Raw genomic sequence first — 19,679 nt, forward strand, 5'->3', positions numbered from 1 at the left:
GTTTGACTCCTCCGGGGATGTGTAAATTTTAACAAGTATTTGTTTACAGACTTGGAAGATAATTTATGATTGAGACGCATTCTTATCAAATTGTACAATTCCCACAAGTGTTACATAAACTAACTGATAAAACTGCCTATCCACACGATCTAATTCCTTTGTTTGTAAATAAAACATAGTAGAGAAATATGAACAAATCAACAAATAAACGCACTTACACACACACACACATGTGAGTGCCCTTATCTGCTGACATTGACGAGGCTGTGTCTGTGGAGGGGGGAAGAGGGGACAAGTCGTAATGCAAACGAGCCGTGAGCCAAGACAAGCAAACAAACAAACCTATAAAAATCACTTCCCGTTTACCGAATGGAAAAATGTCAAATGTCAACGACAAACCGAGCTCGTCTGTAAGTCGAAGCCAAAGAAATTGTAAAACGGAAATTTCAAATAAAAACGACGCGCTTGCGCTGCCCATCACTCTCTATGTCTCTGTCGACGTCGCAGCCGCAGTCAGCTTTGGCGTGGCGTTGCGTTCTCTCAGTTTTGGTCAATTGGCTGCTCTTTGGCTCTCTGCGTCACGTAAATATGTCAAGCGGTGCGATCGTGTGGGTGAGCGCGCGTCGCTGCCATCTCTCTTTACAACTGTACACGCGTATGAGTGTGTTTGTGCGTGTTGTTGTGTGAGTGGTGCGGTTGCCGGCTTATTAGATGAACGGTCAACATTTGTTTTTGATTTCAGTTTTCGTTCTGCGCGGTTTGACGTGCAAGAATGTAGCTCAAGAAGAGTCAAGATTCTTGCAGACACAGCGCTACAGGGTGTCCAGTCCATGTGTGGAACACATGTGCACATGTGTGTGTATGTGTGTTGCCAAACAGGGTGAGCAATACTTATGATGAACGACGTTCAAAACAAACTGTTCTTACAGAGCTCTTATTTCAGCTGATAAGCTCAGCAAGCAGCGCGCTCTCAATGTACATGCATTCGCTAATGCACACATACATGTACATTCTTTCTCTCTCTCTCTCTCTCTCCGTGTCACTCTTTATGAGCATTTGAGTCATCGTCCTAAAAACAACACAGCAGCAGTAATAACAACAGAAACAGCCAAACTCCACAGCGCTGTCTGTTGTAGTTGTTGCCGTTGCGTTCATTGATCGCCAGCAATTGCCGCTTAAGTGCTGCGTCAACGTTGCTGACTTACATACACACACGCACACACGTATGTAAGAATGTACATGCTGCACGCCTCCGCATGCCCCTAACAACTCCTTACCACAGTCGCGCCATAGTAGCCGCACTCTCGCTCCATGTTTCTTGTCTTTCACTGCTGGCTTTTCTTTTTACGCTTTATACGCCATTAATTGAGTGCCTTTCAATTGGGTTATGGATTAATTTTTATGCATAAATTAAATACCCATACGTTTGGGGTTCCGCTTCTTTTTTTTGTTTTGTTTGTTGCCACAAATGCCCCAGCCGGGCATTTAGAAAGCAATTTCAAGTGGTGTAGCCCCTCTGCCATATCATTGCCCCACTCGTATCGCATATAGGGTGTGGCAAGAAATTGCATACGACGATATGTTGTGTGAGTGCACTGGAAGGCGAGACTGTGAACCTTGCTCTATTTCGAATTTATTGTAATTGACATAGCATTGTAATCTTCATAACAGTGAATTATCGCTAAAAAGTTCTACAAGTATGCCAGTTGTGATCAACTATGTTCTCAGTTTTATCAGAATTCATGTGATAACAGAAATTCCAATGGATTTCGTTTGAGATATCGCTAACATACATACAATATAATAGCACATAATAAGTCTTGACTGTGACTAGTATGTGCATACAAATGAGTCAAAGATAACTTGCAAGCTTGTAGTAGCTAACAGACATTCAATTACTAATTCAAGAACTTAGCTAACACGTTTGTATTCCCATTCTCAGGCTGCGTCATTTTGAATTTATTCAAAAAAGCGACTCAATGTGTACATAAGAAATTAGTCAGCACTTGATGAGAGTGGATTGCATTGTTGGAGCAGCATTTCGAAACGTAGCGTCACGGTGTTAATTTCCCAATACTGCAGACGCGTGCCAGCTACAAAAAGACACCCTGTATAAATGTACTTACTTCATATATACTACTTATTGACTGTGCCTTGCAGTTGAATAAACAACAATACAACACCAAATGGTGTTATTCGACTCTTTTTTTTTATATAGTTAAACTAAAAGAAGACTTTATTTTGTAAAATGCAAGAGTATATTTTTGTTGTGGTTGTTGCAGTTGTTTCTTTTTTTTTTTTTGTTTTTTGTTTCTGTTGTTGCTTTGTGTTTTTTTGACTTTTATGCATAATAAGTAAATACAATACACATTATACATTACGTACGTTATACATGTTAATATTAGGATATTTCGGGTTTCTTCATCTTCTTCTTGCGTCGTCTTCGTCATCGTTTTTTTTTTATTTAAATGGTATTTATTGTTAATTAAGCGATATTGAAGTATTTTGTAAATACAATTTAGGTTCGTTTCAATTCATTTATGCTAGTCGAAATGTTTCGTCAAGTTATTTATGTGTGTTCTCTCATTCGGTATTTTGATGCGCTTGAAATATTTTGATAAAATACTGCAATAATAATAATAACTCTCTTTTGTTTGTAATAAATGTTAATATGCGTGTATGTGTGTGTGAGTGTATGTATGCATGTAAAAAACAAATGCGCGATTGCTGTGCGAAAGCCATACATACGTACACTATATGTATACTATATATGTCCTAGACTGCAGCCCCAAACATAGGCCCCTCTGATAAGGATGCAAGCAAGCGAGTACTTGAAATCTTTCGTATGCAATGCCTATGTATGAAATTTATAGTATGGTATGCACCGCAATATCTATATATATATATAAATTGTATATAGAGATGTTTATATATATATATAATTCGTTATGTTATTTTGTTCTCGAGATTTGTAGCCCTTAAAGTGTAGTATGTTAATCTTTTTGCTTCTTCTTTTTTGTTTTTCATTTCTTTTGTTAATTAGGAGTAGGAGGATTTATATGTGTAGTATGTCGTTTAATATGGTTTATGTTTGACTTAGAACAGACCCTTCTTCTTCTTCTCCTTCTTGGCATCGACATTGTCGGTGCTACTGTTTGCACCAAGACTGCGTCGCTTCAGCTCCTCAAGCGTCACATGATTGACATCCTCCCATTCCTTCTTCTCACGCTCAAAATCACGCCGCTTCTCGTCCAGTTCGTGGATCTGCAACTCGAGCGCCTTCTTGCGTTCCTCGTGCCTGCGCGCCATCTCCAATTCGGAATCCTTGAGCTTCTGCATTTTCTCCTTCACCTTCATGTCGAACACCTGCTCCATCTCCGCCTCCATTTTCTTCATCTTCTGCTCGTGCTCGCGCTTCTCCTCCTCCATCTGGGTGAGCGGATTCTTATTCGACAGCCGAGCCTTGCCATCGACCAGACCCAGCTCGGAGAGCTTGCGGCATCGATAGTTCTCATAGTGCACATTATTCGTGACATCTTTGAGATCCTGCAGATGGGTGCGAATCACCATATTGCGCAGAGCAATGAAGTCGCAGTGTGTCAAATTCTCGACCTCGACGAGGCCCCAAGGATAGCGACGTCCTCGCACCTTCTTGCCGTCCATCTCGATGATGGTGTTGGCTCCAACAACAGCGAAGGGCACCCGACTGCGCAGATTCTGTGTGGCCTTGCTCTCCTCGGCGGCATCCTCGAGTGTGGCGGGAAAATCGTAGATCTTGATCTTGTGTTGAGCAATCTCATTAAGTATCTGCTTCTTGAACAGATGCACCTCGTCCGGCGTCATGGTGTCGGCCTTGGCAATCACCGGCACCAGATTCACCTTATCCGACAGGCTCTGCATGCAGGCGATGTCCAATGGCAACAGACCGTGACCCGAGGGCGCGATAAAGTACAGACAACAGTGCACCCGATTGTCCGAGATCGTCTTGCGATACACCCGCGACTCGGCAGTCAAATACTCCTCATACTTGCTGTCCACGTACTCGAGTATGGGCACCCAGCAGTTGCTGTTATCGACAGCATCCCCAAATCCGGGCGTGTCCACCACAGTGAGAGTCAAATTGACGCCGTTCTCCTTGAGCATTACCTTGGTGGCCTCGACGGCAACGGTCTTCTTCTTGCGCAGCGATGGGCCCGGATACTGTTCCGCATTGTAGATGTCCGAAAGGAACATCGAGTTGATCAGCGTTGACTTGCCCAGTCCACTGGCACCCACCACCATCAGCGTGAATTCAAAGCCACGTTTAACCGCCTTGCGATACACCTGATTGGGCAGATTGGCGAATCCCACATACCCGGCAATCTCCATCGGTTTTTGGCGCACCGGCAACGGCGGTTTTTGTGGCTTCTGCTGCTGCTGTGCTTCCTTTTCTTGCAAGTCGTGCGTCAGCTTGTTCGAGTCACCATTGGAGCTGGTCACACTGGCATCGGCCAACTGCAATTTGTTCACTGACGATGGCACACTGGGCGGCTGCGTTTGTGGGCGCTGCGTTGCTGCCGCTGCTGCTGAGGAGTCACTGCCATTTGATGCGGACGCCGATACTGATGCCGATGCTGTCGCCGCCTGCTGCTTGTCGCGCAGCGCCAGTTGCGCCAGTGTGCTGGGCAGCGCTGAGATGGCGCCGTTTGTGCGAGGACTATTCATTTGCAATTTGCTCTTGTTTTATACTATACTAGATATTTAACAATTTCACTTTCGTCTCTACACTTTGCACGCTTTTGTGTCGTCACGCCTAGTTTTCAACTTTGGCTCTTGTTTAGGGTTTTTTCTTTTTCTTTCTTTTGGTGTCAACAAAACTTCTGCACTGCTTCTGCTACTGCTGCTTCTTCTTCCTCTTTGCAAAAAAATAATAAGTACGCCAACAACGCGCTATGGCCGTGCTATTGAGTGAGCGAAAAACAAGCGACTGCTGCAGTAGTGAGAGCGTTTACTGCCCACAGGCATGAAAGAGACGAAAGAGCAACACACACACGCACACACTCACACTCATATGGCACACAAGGGCTCAGCGCATGAGTAATACACAAACACACAAGCATATGGCACGCTGCAGGCAAAAGCGGTGCTGCCAACGCGGCACACACAAAAGTGTGTCACCAGTGAAAAAGCAATAAAGCAAATCGAAAATTCTATTAAATGCTTAAAATCACTTGGAAAAAATTTGACTGCACTAAGCAATTTAATTTTGAGAATTAACTATTTGTGAATTTTTTATATTCAATGTACTTCATTGGACATTTAAAAGTAACGCGTGCGTTGGCAGCACTCAGCTGATGCGCGCTCGAGTCGTAGCATTGCCAACATCAATTATTGAGCTCTCTTCGTGGGCCAAGCCAAGTGCAACTGCCTCACAACTTTGGTGCTGACAATGCTGCTGCTATTACTGCTGCTCAAATTTATCAATGCGCCACAAAATATTCTTATCATTTTGTTGAATGCATTTAAAAATAGCAGCAAATACATTAACTGTGCATCTAAGAGTATGTGTGTGTGTGCATGCCTTTCACACACTTGAATTTTGTAATGAAGCAAACGCAATCCGCTTCATTTTGTAAATCAACTCTCTGCTTTTGCTTTTTGACATTTTGGGTTTTGCAAACCGCTGTTGTTGCGCATGAGCGTGAGCGACGATTAAGAGAGAACGTTGCGACCGCTGCGAGAGAGAGATTGTATTGTGCGTGTGTTGGTAGGCAAAGCAGATACTCAGATACACTACAACTGAAAGTGACGGGCGTGTGGGTGCCGTGCTTCAACTTAATTTTGAAAAATTATGAAGTCACTCTGTCAGTTAGTTGCGCGACTGCTGCGCTGCAACTAAACAAATGTGGGAATGTGGCACATTAGCGTGTAGTTAACCTGGACTCGAACTCGGGGTAATTACCCGCCCCAGCTCAGCCGAGGCGCAGCCCGCTTCATGCTCGAGTGTGTCCTCGTCAAAGTTCCCACACCATCAGAGAGAGAGTGTTGTCCTGCGACCCAGCCCCTTGGTCCCTACATGCCAATACACACAAACAAAGGACTTGGATTGTGCGCGCTGTTTGTTTGTAATTTAAATTCTCATGCACTCGCGACGCCGCTTCGTCGTCGGAATTGGGCGAGGGGGCCGCCAGCACCAAGCAGCAACCACCACCACCATCATACCATCACACCACACAGTCGCAGTGTCCTGCGTCCTACTCCGCCTGCGTGGCCATGCCTTTGCTTCCTTCCGCAGTGCAGTTGTCGCCAGTTGTCGTTGGTGGTTGTTCCTTCCCCCTTTTGCACGTGGATTTCTATGCGTCGTGTCTGTCTGTCCAAAAGGTGATCGTGAGAAACTTTTTTTCTCACATTCGACTTTGGGTTTAATTTTAGCCTCTGTGTCGGAATCATTATGCTTATGAATTGATATCAGCCGAACAGTTGTTGTTGCTTTTACTGCTCACGAGATTTGACTGTACTTCTGAAAAAAATACGAAGGGAATTTTATAGGATTCTTGAGAAATATGCCCTAAGGATATGGGATTAACAAATCAATAACTACAATAATATAGAGAACGAATTTCACAACAATATCTCGATCGATTTAACTATTTTAATTATTAATTTATTTACCTTTACAATTTATATATTCACCATATACTGTACAAAAAATTTGTAATTAAAATTAAAGTAATTATTCATTATGTTTTTTTTTATTTCAAGTATAATTACTTTTAAATTTCAACCCTTTTCATATTTTTAGTATTTTGTGAACTACTTAAAAACTTAATAAAAATATGAATTTACATTTATTTTGCATTTAATTCTCCTCAAAATTGTATTACACATAGTCAAGTCATGATACGCTGCAACTGTAAACCGAAACTACATCAAACTCATTGAGTTCTGTGATCCCCAGGATGATGCAGTGCTGACCGCAAATCCTTTAGATAAACTCAACTGCGTTGTCTTTAATCCCCCCCATCTAGGCGTTGCCGTCAACCCTTCAACACATTGTTGATCTGGCCCAGCAGCTGTCTTGCATCAGGCACGCTTCATCCAAATCCATTTGTTGTGTGTCTTAGGCGCGCAACTTCTTTGATTATGTAAGACGCTGTAGCAGCCATGGGCTACAATTAAGGCGCATAAAAACCCCGCACGTCCCCTAAAGTCAGTTGATGTCTTAGCGCCGTTTTCCTATCCCAATTCAGAACGCAATCCCAAGCCATTGTTATCTCAGCCAAACAGCAGCGGCAGCTGTGCCAACTTTTGGCACATGCCATCAGAAGGCAAAGAGGACGACGCATCGTTGACATTTTGTTAGAGAGCAGCTGACCAATAGACGTTACATGGCCAAGACGCTCAATTGATCTTGCAGTATTGTGACCTAAGATCAGTAAATTATTAACGATGATGAACGTGTCTTTGAACCGAAAACGAAAGTGCAAGAAATCTTTTAATAATGCAATATGGAAAAATAAAAATGTATAATAAAATTGTTTACATAAACATATAATAAACAATTTAATTTTTTAAATTTTAATGTAAGTTGTGTACTATTTAGGTTGTTAAACTGAAGTAAAGATACTTTTTTAATATATAATATTATATACAATTGTATTTTTTTCGAAAATTTACAGTATTGTGGAGAAACAAGGGAGAACTTAATTTCAATTTTATAATTTTTTACTACTAAAGTAATAATACTTCGCCTAATATATTTAATACTCTTTTCTTTTTGCTGTACTGGTTCAATACTTAATAAAGAAATGAAATTATTAAAAAGAAATACATTTAATTGATGTTCTAAATATTTACAGAAAAATATAGGAATTTTTAATATTTAAAGTTTTCATCTTCGCTTACCCAGCATCGCAATATTAAAGTTCTCATGGGAATTTTTAATCGATATGTAAACGATTCGCAGCTTCAGTGTAGTCAACGTATTTTTTTCCTTTCAGAGCTCCACATCTGTCATAAAAGTTTCCAGTTATTGGCCCAACTACCGCTGGCCATTTATCAAATTCATAAAAATAAAATAGAGAGCTGCTGCAGGAACTCGACGCCTGTCATGACTTCTAATGCCACCCGACGCACACTTCACTCAAGTTTCTCCCCACGAAATAGAGAAGTCACCTTAGGCGACGGCGCACCCCAAAACCCCAAAACAGAGCGCCATAAAAATCAACAAAAAATTCATTTAAATCAACATATATCTTGTGCTAAGCATGGCGGTCTCACAGTTTCCCAAGTCTTTGCAGTTGCTTCACACATTTGCTACTGTTTCATATTTTTCATGCTCATTATGCTGTTTCCATATTTTTGTTCGGGGTGTGAGTATTGGTGTGTGGGTGTGGTTGGGGGTGTAGCACACCCCATAATAACTGCACCGTGCGCAGTAGTTCCCACAGTAGAAGTGGGCTAAAAATAATATTGAACTGCAGCATCTAACCGCAGGCACTAATTTGAGGTTGCAAAAGGTCTCACATATGCTACCTTGCTGTAGGATTGATTAAGGAAAAGAGGGAGAGAATATAAAAAAAGGGAAGCAATCGTCCGATACAATAAAAATTAAAGTGTTTTAATGTGTAAATCGTGCGTTGGGGCATACAAAAAAAAAAACACGAGAGAGACGAAAAGCGAAAACTGAAACGCAACTAAAAATAAGGCGCAAGGAAGCCCCTGCAGAGATACTTTCAACCAACCAACACATGCGTACTCATGTGGCACAGAAGACGGCTACCGATCAACGATCACCGATCGTGCCACACTAAACGGCATTTACCTTGATCCCGAGATCGAACCCAAAAACCGTATGAAGAGAAGCCAAAGCAAACTCGCACTGGGGCTGATATTGAACTTTGATTTTTGTATGAGTATTCTTTGTTGTCTTGTTGTCTGGTTTGTTTCATACACTGAGCTTTTGTTATAGAATTTCATTCGCTGTCTTAAGTTTTTCATTATTTTCTCAAGAAGCGACGCAAGCGACGGCGGCGACGACGGCGGCGACGTTGACTGTGTGACCGGTCCGAACGTCACGTTTCGGCCAGACGAAATGATCCACATTCGCAAATGCGAGTACGAGTGCAAGTCTGAGAATGAGAATGAGTATGAGTATGAATATCAGTTCGAGTGCCACTGCCGCCCATATGTGTGATGAGTCTGCGTCGCAGTCATATCTCTTGGCTCTTCGCTGCTTCGTTTTTTTTTTTGTGCCAGCTCATGATTTTTATAGTATAGTTTTCTCGTGGGAAAAGGTTTGCCAAATTTGCAGCTAAATGCAGCTTATTAACAGCAACCTAACAGATCCATTAGCAGCACAGGGAAGAGTGATTACTGATCTGTTCGGGGGTTAACCACAAAATTGCAAACGGACCAAACATTTACATATCGCCGCCATATGTGCACACATAACGTATTATTATACAATTTACTATTTACTAGATGTGCATATGTACAGAATATTGTAATCACAGGCAAATGGAACGCTTATTCAATTTATGAAAGTGTCGCCCTATTTATGAGCCTAGAGCGCTGGAGGGATTTATACTCAACAGACGGACAGATTTTGACTAGCTCGCCAGATGAGCGATGAGGTGATGCGACTACGAGTGCTTTGCACAACCAGAGTTGCCAAGGCGGCGCAATAATTTTATGAGTGCCGTAAATCTGGCTAACCGAAGCAGCTGTCAGCTGGCGCAAGACCCAACATCGGGTTATTGACAATTTTGCAATGTCGCCCTTTAATCCTGCCAACATTGTAAAGTAATAAATTTTTTAAGCCCCTACGGTTTTGGGGTGTTGCAAGAAATCCATGCAGACGCATGCACGCATGCTCATTCGCAGGTAAGCTTCGCCTAATGATTGACCCGTGACCAGGCAGAGATTTGCAACCCCCTGAAATGCTATTTCAGGCCATTTCTTAAAGGGGGTTGCTTTCTAACTACACGTCTAAAGACAGCTGGCCGTCTTGCCTGCTTTGGCACAAGACAACCCCGAGTATTCTGAAGAAAATTTTAATGAATTGCACCCAATGATCAGCATTGATTAAGTTTCCAGTTGTTAGGGATGCTTGCCATGAAATGCAATTTTCAAGCGAATCATTTGGATTTTGAGCATACATATTTTTGGATTTTTCTCATTTCAGAAGAAATACTTTACTAATATTTATAATAATACTATTTTAATACTTATACTATATCATAACGGAACGATCTTCGAATGAAATCGAATAATGTATATTTTAATATCACAGTATTTCGAATGACAAATATTTCTATAGAATTACAATTCCCAAAATAATTTTAGGTATAATTGGTAAAAATAATTAAAAATAACCCATTTGCTAGAAATACCTTACTGGAGTTATTTGCATTCACGCATCTAAATAAACTTTTGCATAACACTCATAAGATCAGGGTCTCTTTTTGTATGGGATCGAACTTGATTCGTTGTATGCAAATTCTTACGCTCCGACAACTCTGTTGACTCACCTTAACTCAATTGTACAACTCACTCGCTCTTTGAGCTCAAACGTTTGAGTGCAAGTTGCCTGCGTTGGAATTTCAGATGTTCTCCTTGCGCATAACCACCCCAAATGCGCAGCAGAGCAAACGCTCGCTCTCACGGCTACCTGCGCCTGCGTCGTCGTCTTCTGTCGCTGCCGCTGCTGATGTTGCTGCTGCTGCTGCTGCTCAGGTAAACGAGTCGAGTCGGACTCGTTTTGGCTTCGTCGCGTATCGTTTTTAGTCAGCGCGCTCGCATCGACGAGGATCAGTATCCTTTTGGCGATCCGTGTGCGCGGTTGTCTGCCGCTCGTCCTGAAACGAAATCAAACAAACTCTCAAATGAAATAACACAAATCGCGTAGAATTTGTTAAGTTTTTATTTTATGTTTGGACATTTTGCAAAGAAAAAGTACGTGCAATAATTGTTATACCGTACTACAACCAAAGTTTACGTGTTGTGAATAAATCAGTGTTGTGTGTTAAACAAAATTTCAAATTTCGACGATCGATTGGATTAAAATACCACTTCTAACTACTCTATTTGGATTATTAAACAAAACAAACAAACTAAAATGGATTACAAACACGATATGAATTCGGATGATGACTTCGACTGCTCCAATGGCTATAGCGACGGCTATAGCAGCAATGGACGTCACTCTAATCCCAATGGGATGTCCAAAGCCGAGCTCCGAAAGGTGAGTTGCGGTTGATAAGAAATCGGGAAATATTTTCTTAAAAATTTTTCACAAAAATGTGAATTTCATTTCGTCATATTTTGAAATACACAAGCAAATTAAAATTTGTGAAACGGAATACCCAAACTCTATTCAATTTATTAAATTTGTGCTATATGATTTTAATGAAATTGAATATTGTATTATTCTATAAATATGTAAATTAATTTATAAAAATTTTTTTACAGACCAACAAACCTATTATGGAAAAACGCCGACGTGCTCGTATTAATCACTGTCTAAATGAGTTGAAATCTCTAATTCTAGAAGCTATGAAAAAAGACGTAAGTATCCTTTAGTACCACAGAAAAGTGAAAGAAAACATCACAAAAGACAACAGAACCAAACCAGAAACCAAAAAGCCGCCAATTGATTTAGAAAATAGTCGCAGGATCAGTTCATTTTCCTTGTAAATGGTGTCGCAACACACATAAATTTCATAAGGGCAACAGAAATTCAGGCCACTTGAAAGGCGGCAAAAGTACAAAAGGATACAAGACTCCTACAACAGACAGACGAACAAACATAAAAAAAAGAGAATCAAGTCAACGGTTTAATTGAGTATTAAATTTTATTGATGATCATTACAAGAGAGCGCCGACGCCGTCGGTGACGATGACGATAGCGAAGCGATGGCGAGTCAGTCAGACCAAAAGTGTTAACAAGTCGAAAAATTACGCAGAAATCTCAGACAGCGAGACAGTAAACCTGTTTCCACAGGAGCCAACAGTGGGATCCTGCTGTGAGAAAACATAAAAAGAATAAAAAAAAAAAAAAAATATTGAGATAGAAGTTAAGCGAAGACGCCGACGCCGACGCCAGTGTAGCAGAAATTCTGCAGGCAACGACCAAAAATCAAATAAGAAAGACATTGAAGAAAAAGCAAAAGTAAACAAAAGATGCAGACACGAGAAGAAGAAGAGCAGCAGCAGTGGCCGAAGAGAGCGAAAGGACGGTGTGCAGGGCAAAGCGAAGCGGGCGACCTGCGTGGGAAACTTTTGCAAAGTATGCAGCAGTGAAGCACACGCAGAATAAGTGCCAAACGGATTGTCTGTCTCTCTCAGTCTGACGCTTCCTCGCTGTCGCTATCACCTTCTTAGCTGGCTGCTTGCGACTGAGAGCTGAGAGCTTAGTGACCGCGCGGTTGTGGGGCGTGTGATATTTGCTGGACTCAAGTGAAGAAGATGAAAACAGAAACAGAACAGAGGCAGATTACAAATAGTTGGACATATGAGGCAAGAAACGTGCTCGGGCGTCTGCATCATTCACTTTTATCTACCCTTTAAATGCAATGCTATACCAAATAGGGTATATTAAGCAGGAATTGTTGCGTCGATCTAAATTGGGTTACCTTACATGCCATGCAGGGTATAACACAGTTCATCATTCACTCCTTAGTCTTACGTGCTTCACTTGTTTCCCATGCATTGAACTTGTTGTAGGGCCTTGTTACTGGCCCTGTGACTGTGACTCCCAAGCCTGGTCACTGCACGAAAACAATTAGCCAGGCGGCTTCTGGTTTAGTTCTCTGAGAGTTAAGTCAAGTAGTTAAACCAACCAAAAACGACACCCAACAACTCAGCAACTCAACTCATCATTATCTGTTTGTTCTTCTACCATTTTAGCCGGCGCGACATACCAAACTGGAAAAGGCCGACATACTCGAGATGACGGTGAAGCATTTGCAGTCCGTGCAGCGCCAACAGCTCAACATGGCCATTCAAAGTGATCCGACGGTGGTGCACAAGTTCAAGACTGGCTTCGTAGAATGCGCCGAGGAGGTGAATCGCTATGTCAGCCAGATGGAGGGTGTCGATTCGGGTGTTCGTCAACGTCTCAGCGCCCATCTCAACAACTGTGCCAACAGTCTCGAGCAGATCGGTTCGATGAGCAACTTCAACAACGGCTATCGCGGCCAATTGCCCCAGGCCATGTTCCCTGGCTCAGCTGCACCCCTCTTCCCCCCACTGCCACAGGACCAGAACAACAACAATCACAGCACCAACAATAGTCGGGAGACTGCGCCAGCCATTCAGATGGGAGGACTCCAGTTAATCCCCTCACGTTTGCCGTCGGGCGAGTTTGCTTTGATCATGCCCAACTCGACCACAACAGCGGCGCCTGCTCCGGCACCATTTGTCTGGCCAGGATCGGGAATGAATGCAGCCAGTGCAGCGTTGGCCAGCATTGCGAATCCCACACATCTCAGCGACTACACTCAAAGCTTCAGACTGAGTGCATTCAATAAGCCCACAGCCACCACTCAGACACAACTCCACGCTGGCGGAGCATCAGCCACTGCAGTGACAAAGAACACCACCAGCAGCCCACCACTGAGTCCCATCTCCTCCGTCTCCAGCCAGAGTCAGGGTGATGAGTCGCGTGCTGCCTCGCCGGCAAATGCCGTCCAGGCGGAGCTGTTGCTGGCCAAGCAGCACAGCTTTGCGGGCGTGTTTTCCACGCCACCTCCGACCAGCGCTGAGACATCGTTCAACACCAGCGGCTCACTGAACCTGAGTGGAGGCAGTCACGATAGCAGCGCCTCTGCCCACCACACATCCCACTCTCTGATGGCGCATCTGCAGCAGCAGCAAGTGAGCTCCACCAGCGGCCAGGAGAGTTCCGCCCTTAAGCGGGAGCGGGAACGTGAAGCTGACCTGGAGCAGGAGCATGGAGGAGATTCTAGCGATTGTTCGTTGTTGGATGAACCATCGTCTAAGAAGTTCTTGGCCGCCGCCATTGAGAAATCCAGCTCCGCTTGGCGTCCGTGGTGAATCACGATTTCACGAATCTTTATCCTCTAATGACAAAACATGTTCTATGTGTTAAGTTTATTCCCTCTTTTTAAAAGTTAATTCATTTGTTAATTTATATTATTATTATGATTGTCATTTAAAGTTTTCTCTCTCGCTTTCTTCAATTTTAAGTTCAGCTGTGATTATTTATGTGTGTATATTTTGTGTAATTTTTTGTATAATTTGTATTAATTTTATAAGCAATTATTCATTACCTAATATTAATATTATTATGTATTTTAGTCACCTACCATACTTGACATTATTTTCATATTACAAGACGACAAGAATTTTTAACTAAGTTATGTAGATTTTATGCTTAAGTTGAGTGTTTCATGGTTCATGTTTCATGTTTAATATTATATTTTATCATATTATTAAATTTGATTGATTAATTCGAGTGAAACAGTAATAAAAATCGCTTTCAAACAAGCAAAAGTTATCTTTTTGAGTTCTATTTGGGGAATATAATGGGAGTTTTTTGGATAAACATTATTTAGATGAAAATGTAGAGGGTAACTTTTAAATTCAATAGGAAAACATCCTATTTTTTATATTATATATACCTTAACAGAAAAAATGTAATTCCACGTGAGTTATTTTGTTCATTCATCCAATTATTCATTAATCGCATAGTCAGTAGAGGGGAAAAATATAATATATATTTTCAGAAAGTTATCACGATTGTATCTTAATTTGTTTATAGTAAAATATGGGAATTTCACATATTTATTAAAAACTTTTAACTTTAAAGAGTAAACATAAAATATTTCACTAGTAAATAGTGTACAATCATTATTATATTAGTATACAGTGAAAAGATGAAGTGTCAATTTCACTCAACAAAACTTGACCTAAAGAGCTTGAACCGCGAAAACGGAAGCTGATAATACAACTAAAGTATTATACGGAAGTGACCTTGCTGTAGTTTATACACATACGAATATGTGCGATCGTTTTTTGCAACAATTTACTGAATTGATAACCCAATTACAGCTGTCCGCCTCACTATATAAGCAGTCACTTTTCGATTTGCCGGCATCATTTCAGAGCTCGCACAAAAGTTATTGCAACAGAGCACGCAGTGATCTTCGCTGAAGAACCGGCTGGACAGGCGTGCCTCGATCAACGATAAAGTTTTACATAAAAGCGATACGAATCATCTTAATATGAAGATCAAATTGATACTGAGTCAATTGCTGTTGATTTCACTGGTGCTTCTACCTCCAATCGATGCTGCCGATCAATTGGTAGAGTACCAGGGTTCGCCTAAGCTCTCTGGACCCGCCAAGATGATTCATGATCCAGAGGATACTATGCTAAATGCGCTGGATGCAGCCATGCAAAAGATCTCCACAATTTATATGCAAGCCGTTATATCGGGAACACACAGTCCTGAGTTGGAGATCTCGTTGAGGGGATTGGAAATGGAGCTGTTCGATTTGCTCGATGAACTCTACAAGCAACACCGGCTGAAGGACTACATGAACTACGAGGCGGAAGTGACGCGACAAATGATCATCTACAATATGCTGAAGCGATTGTTTGGCTATGCGCAGGATAATGAGAAACCAGTGTAGATGAATAAAGATCAATAAATTGATTTGCATCCTTTCACTGTCTGCGAGATTCTCTCTCAATTTAACTCACTTCCGTAATCACTTCCGCAGCCATAGCCACAGGCACAGGCGCAGACGAGGTCCTGCGGCTGCCTTGCGTGTGGCTGTCGAACGTCACGACCCAACTTCACCTTAGGAGACGCAGACGCCCTCGGCTCTCGCTCTTGCAACTTCCCACACTCAATCATATCGCGGCTGCTGCTGTTACCCGATCCACTGTGAGAAACAGAACAGAATTATCATAATTTTCATTTCCTTTTAGCGCTATTATCCTTTGGCAGCAGCAACAGCATCAGCATCAGCATCGGCAGTGGTGGAGTCCAAATACCAAATACCGTTGCACTTGTTCGTCGTGTGTTCCCACACACTCTCGAGATCCTTTATCTCGCTTTGCTCGCTTCGTTGTTTGCTTTGTGGTTGTTGGTGGTTCACAGGTCCTGCGACTGTTTGCATTGCACTTGTTCCTTCCCTGGATCTTTTTTCATTTCTCATTTTCTTTACCTTTGTCTCTATCTCTCTCTTTGTGTCTGTCTCACTGTTTGCTGTGATTTGATGCTGCCCCCGCCTATCCGCATGTCGGCGTCTTGGGATCTCACTGAGCTCGATGTGTGTGTGTGTGTGAAATTCCTATGCACTTCGTTACGGTTTATCACTTTTGTTTTTACTTTTGCTTTCGCTTTCCTTTACATACGTTCCTTGTGTGTGTGTGTGTGTGTGCATGGGAATGGGAATCTTTTTTGTTTCGTGTTTGCATTGAAATTCGTTTGGCATAATTAATAGCCCGATTCTGGCCCCCAAGTGGGCTGCTATACGAAATCCAGTTGTAGTCGAATGCGCAGTTTCAGCAAACTGGTTATTTGCCCAAAATAAAATTGTATAAAATAATGAGAACTATTGTTGGTAAGCTTGCAGAATTACTGGTTTCAGTTGCGCATTAAAAGCACAATGCGCCGCGCAGGATACTCAAGTTTTCAGAGGTCCTTAGTTGATGTCAAACTTGTTTGACTGAATACGATCTTTCGAGAATCGCTGAAAGCTCTATTTTATTCAGACAATTTCTTCCTTTGGGACTTTACATTATAAAGCAATTCACATATCATGACGTCGATAATATGTATATTATGTGATAAATTTATTTTGATTGGATTTTGTTTTAGACTATTACAAACAACTAATTTGAAATCATTTTATTCATTTATTTCAAGTGAGTTTAATATAAACGTTTATGAATATAATATATAAATGTAGCTGCTTATTAACTTATACTGAAATTAAAAATTTTCCATGTGCAATTTACAAATCAGAAACTAAGCTCTTTAAATTATTATATAACTTTTATTTACTCTCTGCTAAAGTTATCTACAGACAACCACTTTCTCTCTCATTGAGGTGAAAATGTGAAGCTGACCGATGGAAAGAGAATTCCTTTTATTCCTTTAATCTTTGGTATTACACAAAAATTAATTAAATAAGTTATCAAATATTAAAATTGATTGATATAAAACTTGCTTTTACTAAAATTGTAACAATTGTAAACGATTTTGTGGAATCCCGACTCAATTATAATACAGATTAGCCAAGATTTAAATAAATAAATATACCTTAACAATCATTGTTTTGTGCAATTATAACAACAATTGTCACTGCCTTCGATAATATTGAAGTTTAAAATATAAAGTCAAAGTTAAGGATTCTATGAAGCCAGACATCGCTCAAAATATGGCGCTTAAGACCATCTGAAGTGGTCTTCAATATATTATATTTCTATAAAAAAAAGATGGTCCGAAGTGAACTTAAAGAAATATATTTCTGTCCTGATGGGTAGAAATAATAAATTCATAATTCAAAATATATAAAAAATTGTAAATAAACCTAATTTTAATTTGCTAAATGGATTGGAATTTGATATAAGAATTTAGTTTCTTCAGGTTAGACATTTTACATCTAAACCCGAACCTGTTCGGCTTACTTTCTTGATCCTGTTGCCATTGTTTGCCGATTCTAAACTATTTAATTGTCATTAAATTAACTTGCAAGACTTTGTTACAACTGATTTTCCCACAGCTAAGTCCCAGCCTTCTTGGAGTTATAATAGAGATATCCTTGCAAACAAACAAACAACAAAGTCATGCCGTGTTTAGCTGGAATTCTCCCACACACACACTTTGAATACGTACGATTCAAACGATGCCCAAATGCGATCCTTTTTTGCCAGAGCAAAGGATAACATATAATGAAATGAAATCTACCCAAAGCAGCTACCTGTGGCTGGCCAAATTCAAATCGCTTGCATTTTTCACACGACCCAATGATGGGCTCGACTCTGAATGGTCCCTGATAGTTGTCTATAGACCCAAGTGAGGCCAACAAGTGCATAAGGAATGTATTCGTATCAATAACCCAGAGTAAATATGCGTGAGACAGCGGCAAGAATGCAGCTTTGCGCAATAACCAAATGCAAGAAATCAGTTCATAGATGAATGATAAAATATTCCCAGGCTAAAGGCTCCATCGAATCGAGAAAGAGTCCTTCAGGTAGTCGCCCCTCAAAGTGTAAACGGAAGTGCCCACGCGTCGTACACTTGAGCTATGTAGCCAGGAAAAAAAGGGAAATCAACAAATTCAATTTTGAGTGCACACAAATTTTTGATATCATGCATATCCTTTTTTTATGCCACATAATAGGAAACAAATTGCTGTCGATTTTCCAGGTTCGTTTCCCCTTTTCACGCAGCCGTCTAGAAAGTGGTAAAGGTTGAGCATAGAAAATCGAAAGTTACTTCCGCTTCGTGCTGAGATTTTTTTCTCCTAGACAAATGACGGCGTTTTTTATATTATGCCATATGGCAACATTTGGTGACCGTTGCGTAAGAGGAAACAGCACCCATCCACTGTTTCCGATTTTGCCACAATAAAAACCTCAGTCGAAACATACCAATATGACAAATCAATATTACATAATTTGTAGTAAAAGATAGATAAAAATAATGCTTCAAAGGTAGGAAAGATAACTATGAACTATACACTTATTACTCCATCAACGTTTATTAGTACAATAAATGTCGATCATAAGTGAAAACTATATAATATTTGTAAAACAATTTTATAAAGTAATGCACAATGGAAATGAAATTTGACCATGATTACTTATAAATGCAGAATGCAGAATGCAGAAATGTTGGCGATTGTTTAAGGTAATGAGAATATAGGTATATATTTTTACGAGCTATTACATTGTTACGAACATCCTTCACTCTTGAAACTTTAAGCAAAGTCAACTCTTTAAATAATAATTAAGTATATATTTTTTTGGTATATTTTTGAAAAAGTCAGAGTCACATTTAAAGCAATACAAAACGTGACATTTTAAGTTTAATAAATAAATAAAAAAAGTGAAATATCAAATAAACAATAAACATATGTAAATATTTTTTTAAAATTTGTTTTCGTAAATTGCAGTTTTGCAATTCTAAGAGTTAAACTAAAATCTTTCTTCGAATAGCACCAATTTTTAAATGTACTAAGCTAAAATAAAGATGTAACAATATATCGGTTACTCCATTTTTGTTATGACCACATACAGTGGCGAGCAAAATTGAGTGCATGTTCAGAACTCAGACTTTCGTTACCCACAAAATCATAACCACACAAGATAATAGGCGAAAAAGTGCCTACGTGCAAAATTGAGTTTATGCGGGTTTTTTTCGTTTTTACTGTAATTCTCCTCGAATTTATCTGTGTAATGATTTTTTTTGTTTAGAAGTTATTAAGAATTAAATAATCAAAATAAAACAAAAAAAATTTTTGGATTATCTTGTGTGGTTATGATTTTGTGGGTGACGAAAGTCTGAGTTCTGAACATGCACTCAATTTTGCTCGCCACTGTACATAGTTCAACGAGTGCTTGATATGTGAGACCCAGTAGAAATATGAAATAAAATACTTTGAATCAATTATATTATTTATATTATTTAATATATTTATTGTATTTTTACAATTGCA

At 40.4% G+C, this 19,679-nt stretch overlaps 3 protein-coding genes across 3 annotated transcripts; 2 read left to right on the forward strand and 1 right to left on the reverse strand.

Moving 5' to 3' along the window:
• Positions 1-2,282: 2,282 nt before the first annotated feature.
• LOC132789729 (protein peanut) lies at positions 2,283-4,974 on the reverse strand. Its single transcript, XM_060797952.1, has one exon. The coding sequence runs from the start codon at positions 4,702-4,704 to the stop codon at positions 3,097-3,099; it is 1,608 nt and encodes a 535-aa protein (XP_060653935.1). The 5' UTR covers positions 4,705-4,974; the 3' UTR covers positions 2,283-3,096.
• Positions 4,975-10,682: 5,708 nt separating this feature from the next.
• On the forward strand, positions 10,683-14,323 carry LOC132789730 (protein deadpan). The gene is made up of 3 exons (XM_060797953.1): positions 10,683-11,224; positions 11,452-11,547; positions 12,889-14,323. The coding sequence occupies exons 1-3, from the start codon at positions 11,099-11,101 to the stop codon at positions 14,035-14,037; spliced, it is 1,371 nt and encodes a 456-aa protein (XP_060653936.1). The 5' UTR covers positions 10,683-11,098; the 3' UTR covers positions 14,038-14,323.
• Positions 14,324-15,116: 793 nt separating this feature from the next.
• Positions 15,117-15,648, forward strand: LOC132792218 (uncharacterized). The gene has a single exon (XM_060801478.1). The coding sequence runs from the start codon at positions 15,228-15,230 to the stop codon at positions 15,636-15,638; it is 411 nt and encodes a 136-aa protein (XP_060657461.1). The 5' UTR covers positions 15,117-15,227; the 3' UTR covers positions 15,639-15,648.
• The last annotated feature ends 4,031 nt before the right edge of the window (positions 15,649-19,679 follow it).

The sequence above is a fragment of the Drosophila nasuta genome, chromosome 3 (assembly GCF_023558535.2).
Source record: "Drosophila nasuta strain 15112-1781.00 chromosome 3, ASM2355853v1, whole genome shotgun sequence".
Lineage (NCBI taxonomy): Eukaryota > Metazoa > Arthropoda > Insecta > Diptera > Drosophilidae > Drosophila > Drosophila nasuta.

What these genes read in the sequence shown, in the direction of transcription:
- LOC132789729 (XM_060797952.1), bottom strand. Translation starts at nt 4,704, where the DNA reads ATGAATAGTCCTCGCACAAACGGCGCCATCTCAGCGCTGCCCAGCACA.
- LOC132789730 (XM_060797953.1), top strand. Translation starts at nt 11,099, where the DNA reads ATGGATTACAAACACGATATGAATTCGGATGATGACTTCGACTGCTCC. An exon ending in CCAAAGCCGAGCTCCGAAAG is followed by an intron (nt 11,225 to 11,451) that starts GTGAGTTGCGGT and finishes ATTTTTTTACAG; the next exon opens with ACCAACAAACCTATTATGGA. An exon ending in TAGAAGCTATGAAAAAAGAC is followed by an intron (nt 11,548 to 12,888) that starts GTAAGTATCCTT and finishes CTACCATTTTAG; the next exon opens with CCGGCGCGACATACCAAACT.
- LOC132792218 (XM_060801478.1), top strand. Translation starts at nt 15,228, where the DNA reads ATGAAGATCAAATTGATACTGAGTCAATTGCTGTTGATTTCACTGGTG.